The sequence below is a fragment of the Passer montanus genome, unplaced genomic scaffold (assembly GCF_014805655.1).
Source record: "Passer montanus isolate IOZ18808 unplaced genomic scaffold, ASM1480565v1 scaffold45, whole genome shotgun sequence".
Taxonomy (NCBI): Eukaryota; Metazoa; Chordata; class Aves; order Passeriformes; family Passeridae; genus Passer; species Passer montanus.
In genome coordinates this window covers 8,705,504-8,716,236 of record NW_024369373.1, presented here as the reverse complement: position 1 = coordinate 8,716,236, position 10,733 = coordinate 8,705,504, and the positions used below count along the sequence as shown (strand labels likewise).

General features: G+C 43.4%; 2 protein-coding genes across 2 annotated transcripts in view; one reads left to right on the top strand and one right to left on the bottom strand.

The window, feature by feature from the left end:
* Window positions 1-804: 804 nt before the first annotated feature.
* LOC120508170 (translation initiation factor IF-2-like) lies at window positions 805-3,027 on the bottom strand. Its single transcript, XM_039721549.1, has 2 exons — window positions 2,447-3,027; window positions 805-2,356 (listed from the first exon to the last, which is right to left on the bottom strand). The coding sequence occupies exons 1-2, from the start codon at window positions 3,025-3,027 to the stop codon at window positions 1,528-1,530; spliced, it is 1,410 nt and encodes a 469-aa protein (XP_039577483.1). The 3' UTR covers window positions 805-1,527.
* CHD9 (chromodomain helicase DNA binding protein 9) overlaps window positions 2,246-10,733 on the top strand; it is an 87,481-nt gene continuing 78,993 nt past the window's right edge. Inside the window, exons 1-2 of the mRNA XM_039721099.1 lie at window positions 2,246-2,332; window positions 10,154-10,231. The gene's annotated coding sequence lies outside the window, so the exon portion shown is untranslated. The remainder of the gene's footprint in view (window positions 2,333-10,153; window positions 10,232-10,733) is intronic.

Genomic DNA, 10,733 nt, shown 5'->3' with positions numbered 1-10,733 from the left:
AGCAGCAGAATAACCAGTCACATGATCCTATTTTTGGTCATTCATGTGATTTATGATACCAAGCTTGTGCTCTGAACGTATGACACTGCCATTCACACTATCCAGAGCTGAGAGCCCTCCAGTGTTACACTGGTGTTGATAGCTTTATTAAGGAAGTACTACTACTGGCTGCCTAATTCTAAGTAAAGGGTAAAGGCCAACTTTTTTTTTTTTAAGTACTTGCTTATTTCTTTATGGGGTCTAGAGGAGCAGAGAAATAAAAGTTTTGATTTAGAAGCCATTAGGATTAAAAAAAAAACAAACAAACAAAAACACAACAGCTATATTTATTTTTTAAAGTTTTTTTTTTCAATTGCTAGTGAGAAAAAGGGAAATTAGAAAGAAAAAGTCCACAGAGCTGGCTAAAAGAAGAGAGAAAGCACAGAAAGCTTAGTGTAAATATTAACAATAGTCTTCTGAATAGTCTGAGAGGAAGATTGGAGTTTTTCTGATTAAGGAATTGAGAGATAGGAAGAAAGATAAAGGTACAACATAAAGCTAAAACATTGAAGTAGCTTGCTTAAAGGCTTGTCTTCTAAACTAATGCTGAGTAAGACCCTACCTTATGCTTGTAGCTACAGAATCTCAGTAGAGAAACTATTTACAAATTCTAAATATATAATTAAGCATATAAGATACACAACAAATCTGATACTTAATATAATGACAAAATTTCCCTTAAATAATATCCTACTCATAGAAGCAACAGGTTGGAGAGAATCAGAAATATATCCCTCATTCCCTGCTACCAAGGAATGGAAGACTTTGGGTGAGATTTGTGATTGCCCCTGTGCCTGTAGTCCTCACAGGCACAATATCCAAGTAATTCTGTAATTCTGACTGGGAATTTTCTTGTATTCCTGGAATTCTTAATTTAGTCTTTAGGTCAACTCAGAAGAGTTATGTAACTGTTCACCTAAAGTGGGTTTTTTTCCCTTTTTTTTTCTCTACTTATTTGCCACAGTAGATAAAGCTGTAGTCAAGACCCAAAAAGGTTTTTCCCTTCAGCTGTGCTAGAAACTCCCTCCTCAAGCTTTTTGCTCTGCTGTCCTGCCACAGGGAAATGAGTCCTGCAACAACTTTGTAGCTTGACACTTCAAAAAAAATTATTTCAGGTAACATTGAAGTGTCTTTGGCAATGGTTACTTCTAAACTTTGATTTTCAAATCAACACTTGTGGTTTAACGGACTTCATTTCAATAATTTTGAAAAAAATATTATGTAAAAGAAAAGGCTCATAGTTAACTTTGTTAGAATGTATGTGCCCTGTTAGCGTGTTCAAGAAATGTATTCAGAAGCGGCTTGATACGTGTACCTGCTGCTACACTCGTCCTGCCTGGCATCTGCCTTTGCCTTTAACAGGCGGGAATTCCCCTCGCTCTCCCTGCAAGCCCCTGGCTTTCAGTGGAAGACCTGGTGATGCCACGGCTGGGTCAGACGGGCTGAGCTGCCGGCTCTGCCTGGAGAGGGAGGCAGAGAGAGCCTTGGCTAGCGAGCACCATCCCCGGTGCCGGTGTCAAGCGCGCCCCGTGATCTCCCAGAGCGAAGGCGGCATTCCCGCTGCTGGGCGCGCTCCCACGGAGGCCCAGAGCGGCTGCGTGAGCGCCTCGCCAAAACGCTCCAGAGCGCCAAGTTTCCCTTTCCCAGGGAAAATCCCCGCTCCCCCCGCCCCCTGCCGCCGCCCGGGGCCTGCCCCGCATCCCGGCCCGGCCTCCGCCGGAGCCTCCGGAGTAACCGCGCCCGGGATTGGTTTCTCCCGGCGCAGGGGCCATATTGGATGCGCCCAGCCCGCCGCACGCCCCGCTCCATCGGCTCCGCGCCGCCCGCCCCCGCCCCGCCAGGGCTGCCCCTCCCGCGGGGGCTGCGGCGGGAGGGCGAAGGTGTCTCGGGAAGGAAACTCGCACGCTCCCGGGTCCCCTCTCCGCCCCCCGCGCATCCCCGCCCCGCGCACGCCCCTTCCCGCGCCCCGTCCCCGCTCCGCCCGCCTCTTCCTCCCCTCACGCCGCTCCCTCCCGAGCCGAGCCGCCGTGTCAGCGCGCGGCGGCGGCCCCCGCGCGGGCGGCCAATCAGCGCGGGGGTGACAAATATGCAAATGCGCCCCCCGGCCCGTCCCCGCGGGTTCGCTGGGGCCGCTGGGGTCGCGGCGCGGAGCGAGTGAAACTTCGCCCCCCGCCCTGCTCCCCCCCCGCGCGGGGCCCCTCCCGCGCAGCGCCCGCGGGGAGGAGCGGGGAGAGGCGCGGGGACAGCGCCGAGCGCCNNNCCCGCGCCGCCCGCCGGCCTGCGACACCGCACGGTGAGTGCCGCCCTCGCCCGCCGGCTCCCGCGGGGGGGACACGGGGGGAATCCCCGCGGGGGGGAGGGGAAGCCGTCGCGCCCGCCCGCGGCCGCCCCGGCGCGGAGCTGTCACAGGCGTGGGGCATCGCCGCCTCCTGCCGGGCAGCGGCGGCGGTTCCGTAATGGCGAACCGGGCGGTGAGTACGTGCGGAGGGACGGGCAGGCCACGCTCCAGGTGCCGGAGACACCGGGCGGCCCCGCCGGCCCTGCCCGCCCCTGCCGCCGCCGGGGTCGGCGCGACGCGGCCTGCTCGGCACCCGGGCTCTCCCCGCCGCCGCCCCCGCCCGCTTCCGCCCCTCCCCGACACCGCCGGGCGCGGGGCTCCGCGCCGGCCCCTCGCACCTCGCCGGCGGAGGTGGGAGGAGGAAGGGGGGCGGCGGCGAGGCGAGGCTTTTCCCGGGGGCGGCACGGGTGGAGCGGGCAGGATGGAGACGGCGGGGGCGCCCGGGGATGCGGGCCCCGCCACCCGCGGCCCCGCCACGGCGCCCAGGGGTGGCCGGGGGTGGGGGTGAAGTTTGAGGGGAGGAATTGGGCCTTGCCGGGGTCTCGGGGTGGAGGAGAGCATGAACGTCCTGCCCTCTTACAGGTAAGAAGATGGCAGGGCGAAGGGAAGAGGGCTGGTCTCCTTAGGGAAGTCAGGGGAAAAGGCTGCATGTCCCTCTCCCCCACCGAGGAGGTGGCAGTGGGAGAAAAGGGTTGGGTGGATGAGGGTAGGGAAGGCAAAAATATCCCCGGCCACCTTCTGTCGTTTAGGAAGGGAGTGTGAGGTAGGGAAGGGATGCAGAGCCTCCCAGGCAGAACAGTGGGCATGGCAGACCTGGCTTCTCACCACATAAGAGAATAGAGGTGGGTAGAGGGAGGAATTAAAATAATTTCCCAGGGCAAGAGAAGCAGTACGAAAAAGAGGAGCTGAGTTTGGCTTGCATTGACCGCAGCATGATCCGTGGGAGCAGGGGAAAGGAAGGTGACAGGGGAGGGTTGGCAGTGGGTGAGGCGTGTCTGGCAGAGATGGAGGTGGGCATGCAGTCTGCTCTCCTCCTGGGCTGCATGATTTCTGGGCTGAGGAGAGCTGGTGGTGCATGGCCACAGGTTCCCACTGCATGGGTGGAGACTTAAAAGGGGATTTGGCTGTCAAAGTGCAGCGTTAGAATTTACAGACTGGCGTTTCCCAGGAAGGGGCTGCAAGCTGACCTCCCTCGGGGATGACAAGGAGAGGATTTCGAGGCCAGCTCGGTGCTGTTGGTAGATGGCACTGGATGGATAGGTGGCATGCATCTTTATTCCAGTGAAGTGGAGAAATTGTCACATTTCCCACTGAGGCTTAACACACTGAAAGGTTAAAATCTCTTCATTTCTTCTTTACACACAAATTTTTGTGAACAGGGATGAAAACCAGCTGGAAGGGATTCTGAATTCTCTCATTTTGGCTGCATAGCTTTGACAACAAGCTTGGTGCACACACTTTCAGTTTATGAGAAATGGTTTGCCCTCCTCACTGTTGTAACATAAGTGTCTTGAATCTTTAGCAGATGAGAACTTCCCTCAGTTATGAAAGCCATTTAACTTCATCAGTGTGAGAAAATACAGCCTGGTCTCCCTCCATGATGTAGAAGAGAGCTGAACTCTTGAGTGTTACAATCCCTGCTCATGGGGGACAAAGTAACAAATTGTGTGACAGGATAGGGTTTCTAGTTCTCTTGTGTATTTTTTGAGACTTTTAAGAAGTAGCCTTAAAAAGTAACTCTCCTCTCTCAGGAGAACTAGGCTCCTCCTGAAAGCTCACTGCAACTGTTTTTAAACCTGGATCATTCGACACCATCGAGTTCCCAGTTGGCAGGTGTGAGGTAAAAATAATTATTTCACCTTGTTTTACATGTAATCATTTGTGTGCACTTATACATGTGTTTATAATTCAAGGCAGAATATGAACATATTTTATAATATGTTAAAATATATTAATATACTTTGCTCATTTTTGAGGAAAATCCAGATTTTTATCCTATCTCTGAATTTTAGTTTGTTGTTGCACAGATCAACTTTTTGTTAGTTTCCCAAAGTAAATATTTTAAAATCAATAATTATTGCTATCTTAGACTTTCTGAACTGTTGGAGTAGAAATGAATAGCTTTTTGGTTTACTGGTGTCTAGACAGCCTCAACACCTTATACCTGTAACTAATAATGACTTTTTCATTCTTCCCATATCTGTCAGATGAGGCTTCCAACGTGCCATGGACTTCAGTGCCCAGATTGTGTAAACCAAAGAGCAAAATTTAATAGACATGTTTTTGAATGTTAACCAATTCAGGGATCAGTGTGCCAGGCCCTTTGCCCATAACTCACAGGCTCATGGAGAAGTTGGTGGGAAGCAAGGTAGGATGTGGACTTCAGTTATCAACAGCCCTGTGGTTAAGGGCCATTGTGGACTCTCTTACCTTAAAGTAAATGTGAAGGAGCTTTTTTTCTTTCCCTGTTAGTGAGTAAGCTGCATCAATTTACTTTGCATTTATAAGATGACAAGGGCAGGCACCTAAAGAGTTACAGTGCATCTGTGCTGGTTTACTTTGTGCTAACTTGCTTATTTGTATTTAACCACATTTTTCTATTTATACAACTTTATGCTGCTTTTCATGGTGAAGCCATACTAATTCTTGCCACTCAGAGTAAGGTTATCATTTTTACTGTAAAAAGAAGTGGAATTTGAAGTTTAAGAGTTCTTCAGGAATTTTGAGGATTCTCAGCACATTCTCATTTCTCATGAGCTGCTTGTGCGAAATGCTCCTGAAGATTAGTCCAGGAATTCAGTTATGCTGAAATGTTGATGAAAGTGGAGTGTGGCTTTTGAAAAGTGTTCTTAGTGGTGTTATCTAAAAGATGCATGACATGAACCACTACTGAGAGACTACAGAGACCCCAAACCAGACAACTTTAATTTGTTTGCTTTTATGAGTGAGATAAGTTAATGATACCTGCAGATTAAACCCAAAAGATTGACCTGCTGCTTTAAAATTGCCTTTTTTTGAAACCCATGAAGTAAGTGTACATTTGTTCTCATTTAGGTTTATAGGTTAGTTTTAAGGGGCTTTTTTATGTATCTTACAATAAAAATATTCCCTATATTTATGGTTTATATGTATCTTTCAGACACTTTAAAAGTAGAGGTAAGCTGGACAATTATATATGGTATGGGTTCAGGTTCCTTACAGTGCATTTTTTCTTCTGTATCAATCCTTTAGAAAGAAGTGCTCAAAGTGCATTTCTTTGATAATTTTCATGCAATTTAGGATGAAGTCAAATGGCATATCCTATTCATCAGTGAATAGGATGAATAGGAATTAATTCTCTTTGTTTCCACCATTATATATGAACTGAATTCTTGGTCATGTTTGGTACTTGAGTTTATAAATCATCCAGCTGAAACACTTCTGTGTCTAACTGAAGTCTGGTAGCCCATCACACCCAGATTCTTTCCTAACCCTAATTTTGTCAATACTTTTTATTCTTCCATTGACCTATCTAGAGTTGTCCTTTTAATGGTCTTGGCTCTATGAAACCACAGAACTGTGAGCTTAATGAAAACTTTGAAACCTCACACTTACTTGGGCTCCCATTCTGTTTCCCAGTGCTCTTCCTGTAGTCAGAAGTGGAGCCTCAGGGATGTGGGGTATCCAAGTACATGGGAAGGGGTGATGGAGAAAGCAGCTTTTTAGTCAAACCTTCAGAATTGATAGTTAACATTATTATATTGTTGAAGTATTCTCTTTCTCCTACAGCAAAAGAAATTGTCATGATAAGAAGTGATTATTTTGCTGATGAAACAGCAACTGAAAAGTATTTGCAGCTTTTGCTTTGGCTGAAGGAGCAGCAAGACTCCCATATTTAATCTGTCCAGATCATAAATGTGAGAGTCAACTGAACACACAACTTTCTTATTTACAGTAGTGCTGGGAGGAGAGAGAGGTTTTAAGCAGTATTTTTTTCTACAAGTGTTACAGGAGAAAAGCATAATGTCATTTACAATGTCTGTGTTTTTGAGTAACTGCAGTGTTGAAAACTTGCGGAAGACCAATTCTAAATATTTTTTAACAGTGTGGGTAATGAAGATTTATCTTGACTTCAGAAACATGAGGACCTTAGAAGTACTTTTAAAATGTGTATGGAACATAATTCACATGTATATACTCTGCTGCCTCTTAGAGTGAGCTCTAGTGATGAAGTAAAAGGCTACTTTTGGAAGCACTTTGGATCCAAGTTCCACCCTATATTACATTCACCTTCTAAGGTGCAAGAAAAATGCTGTAAGGTATGAAGCATTTTTTTAAGTCAGAATTCAGCAGAAACTCATTGGTAAGATATGGCATCTGTCAGTGAGCAGATGTGTTGAAATGTTCAACTTCATTCATGCAGATTATCCAGGTGCTGCCAAATATTAATGTCTTTAGGCTGGCAGTGTACATGCATCTTTCTTTTTGTAAGTGATATATTTTTGTTTTAATCTCAAATCAAGAGTTAGAATTTGCAAGAAGATGGAAAAATGTTCCTGTCCTTTTTCTGGAGACAAATAGTAATTTTGACTTTGTTCTTTATCTGAGTCATATTAGAAAATGTAACTCTGGTTACCAAATTGTTTCCATCTGCAGTGTTTTCTTGGGCACTTTCTTTCTACCACATAAGCAGTATTGAAAGGTTTGTTCACCCTTTTATGCTGGTCACTAAAATTCAGGAATTCCTCCAAAATCTCTTCTGTAAATGGCTTTTGGAGAGAAATGGTTTTATTACATTTCATACTTAACACCCTAGTGAAGAAACTTCTAAGCTTTAGGAAGACTTCATTTGTATAATGCCATGAATATCTGATGTGCCATGCCCATCTGATATTCCACGTGTTATCAGAAATCCAAGACTTCAGCGCAATAAATTTATGTTTTCAATTACCCTGTAGTAAAGCTACTGTAGTTAAGGCTTCCACCTACATGAAAAACAGTGTTAGGTAAGACAATGGGCTTGAGTCCTTCTAATATGATGTTGCTGGTTTCAGCATGTAGTTCTTCAGAGTATTTTTTGCTGTTTTTCAGAAGCCAAACCTAAGTGTAACTTAAAGAGACAGGTTTTTAGCTAAGTTTGTAAGAATTAATTTGTAAATACTCTGGACAAAGAGATGAGTATTGTCCCATTTAACTGGGGAAGTGTTCTAAAAGTCCATTTTGACTGTCAGGCTCTTGTGACAGAGTATTCAAGTCACAGTAGATGTTGTCTGGAGTCTCTGTCTGTTGTAGGTGAATTCAGGAACATGTCCTGACTATGCTGGAAACCATGAGACAAGATGAGAAATGATGTTTTGCTTGAGTTATTAGTTTTAATTGATTTCCTAATTTAAGAACAGTATGCTGAACAAATTGTGAACTCAGAGTGTCTTGCTTAACATGTGCCTGGGAGGAACTCTTGAAGGAAACTTTCATATCAAATCTCCTTAGAAATACTTAAAAAGAAATAAATTAACAAACCTCCAAAACAACAGAAAACTTGTATGCAGCTTCCCTCTGGATGGGGCAGACCTGTGATACAGATGAAACTCCTTACCCCAGTAAATGTAGGATCTCTGAACCTGTTTTGTTTAGTAAAGTACTGGCATATCCTAATCTGGCAGTGTCAGGACTTGAAATTGTGCTTTTTTTTTTCCCCAATGCAGATTTCTGTCAATGTCAAGCCTTCACAGCTGTCTGTACTCATCAGTCAGGATCCATAGGCATCTGTAAAACAGGCACAATCCTTTGCATTGTTCTAGTTGGTACTTCCAGGCTATAAACTTGCAGTAGTTCACAAAGATGCTTATCAGGGTAGAACATGAGAATTATTGGAAGATATTGTATTATCAGATTGTGAATTGAAAGACGGCTATGCTCTGAAGTCTTCTGTCCCTTATGTTTTGTAATGAAGTCTTGGTTTAGGCCACATGTGAAAATAAAAAGGTTTTTTTCTGATTTTTAATGCAAATGTTTCTCTGAATCTTAAAATGGCCTAAATGTTCCTGAGGAAAAATACTAGAATTCAGACACATATTTTGTAGGTGAAATTTAAGGTGTAATGCTGAAATTTACAACAAAACAATAGAAAGCCTGTAATGTTTACATCTGAAATCTCAGCAGCACCGGAGGATTTTCTTTTTAAACTTACAAGGAAGTTTGTGTAACTCTTGCTAGTGATCAGAAGCAAACTGCAACCTAGAAATACATTACACTAACTATGTTACTCTCTTTTGACAAAAGAGACATTTGTATTTTGTACAGATACACTAAAAGGAGAAGAAGTTGGGGGTAGTGGAATTCAAACCTGAAGAACAAAATGTGGCAAGTTTTTGTTACTGGTGTTAGAAAGAAAGTGATTAGAAGGAAATCAGTGAAGTCCTGAAATTTATGAAAATCTCTATAGGTACACTTTAGAGAAACAAAATTATAATATTGTATGAGCAGTACTGGTTACTAATATGGATTCCTTCAGCGGTCTGGTGGCCAAACACATTAATTTGTTAACAGCTGTTTTCACTAAAATAAACAGACATGGGGATCAACTTTGTTCTTTGCAATAAAGTATTCCCAACTCCTGGTATCTTTCTAGATTTCTATCAATAGCAGCAGATTAACATGTTGTCATTCTCTGTAATATTATTGTCCCTTTACTGCAATTGATGTCCACAAATTATAAATGACAAAATAGAAGATATATATATACACTTCTGCTGTTTTCATGCAAAGTCTAATAGGTTTGTTAAACAGACAAGAGGAAGGGTTAAAACTAAATTGGGAGACTATGCTGAAGCAGCAGATCCACACCTACATGTTTTGTTCTGCAGGTGTGCTTTGAGGGCAATAACCTTTGGCAGAAAGGTGAAGAAGGTAGTTGAAAATAATAATGTCTTCAGCTGATGCTGTTAAATTTTCTAAAGGTATTTGCCGAGATTGAAGAGATAAAAGCACACAAAGTTGTTGTGCAAAACGAAACTGTTTTATTAAAATTTACATGATGTTTTAAAAACCAGAAATTTGTGTAGCTATTCTCAAATAATTGAAATTAGTTATTTCCTGTTAGAAAATGTGTATAAAAATCTGTGGTTTAGTGTGCAAAATAAGAATCACAGACTCTCAGGATGGGGCAGGTTGGAAGGACCTCAGTGGGTCACGGGGTCCAATTCCCTGCTCAAGCAGAATTGCCCAGGGCACAGGGCTGTGTCCAGACAGTTCTGGAGTGTCCCCAGTGAGGAGACTCCGCAGGCTCTGGCCGGGCTGTTCCGTGCTCGGGCCCTGCACAGCCAAGAACTCCTTGCTCGTGTCCAGGTGCAGCTTCCTGGGCATCATTCCTGCCCCTTCCTCCTGTCCCATTGCTGGGCATCAGGGGCACAGCCTGGTCCCTCCTCTGACACCTCCTGCAGATATTTAGAGAAATAGCCAAAACGTTGTTTTCTTTTTTTTTTAGTAAGAGCAATGCTTAACATTTAGTAAGAGTAATTTTTTTAACATATTACACTTAACAGATACCTATATATGTGTATTTAAAAGTTCACGTGCAACATAGCTTATGTGAGAATCTGTGGAGATAGATCCCATTTTGGAGCTTATAAAAGCTCTACATTCTTTTTGTGTGGATTTCTCTTTGTCACTTCATTTAATCATTAGTAAATCTTCTGTTGTCAGAATTTTTTTGTATTTCACATTTAGAATAATGTAGTGCAGACCTGGTGAATGTATATCTAGTTATATATGTTTTTTTTCTTCTTTTTAATGTAGGATTTTTCAAACTTCTAAGTATTCCAAAATTGTCTCCATATTGGAAGCTGTTCAAGCAAGTGGACACTGTTCTAAAGAGTAAGAAACATCTTTTTTTTTTCCTCTTTATTTTGAGGATTCAAGAACAATCCAGTTGAGGAAGGAAACACAGCTGTTTTAGCTAAGAACTTAAGATAGCATTTGTCTCATATGGTAGCTACAGGTGAATTAGGTTTCTTTTTTCACTGTTGAACTCTTACAGGTAGAATAAATTACTTGATTACAAGTTTTCAGTTTTTCTTTTTTCAAATAATAAATTTTTGAATGCCTCTATTCACTGTATATATTGTAAAATCTTTATGCTTTGACTTTATTTAGCCAACAAAGAACTTCTAAATAAGCAAAGATTGCAAGCAGAGAGCAAGAAAAAAACCAGATTAAAATGTTGCATAAGACCTGACAGTTAAATAATTTCAAACTCCTTTCTAATTTCTGAATGTGACGAGGACTTGTGTATGACAGGACCTCTGTTTGTATGATGGGATTTCCAGTACAGAAAACATCTAGGGAACATCTAGAGCAAGTTTTCTGTCTATTTTGA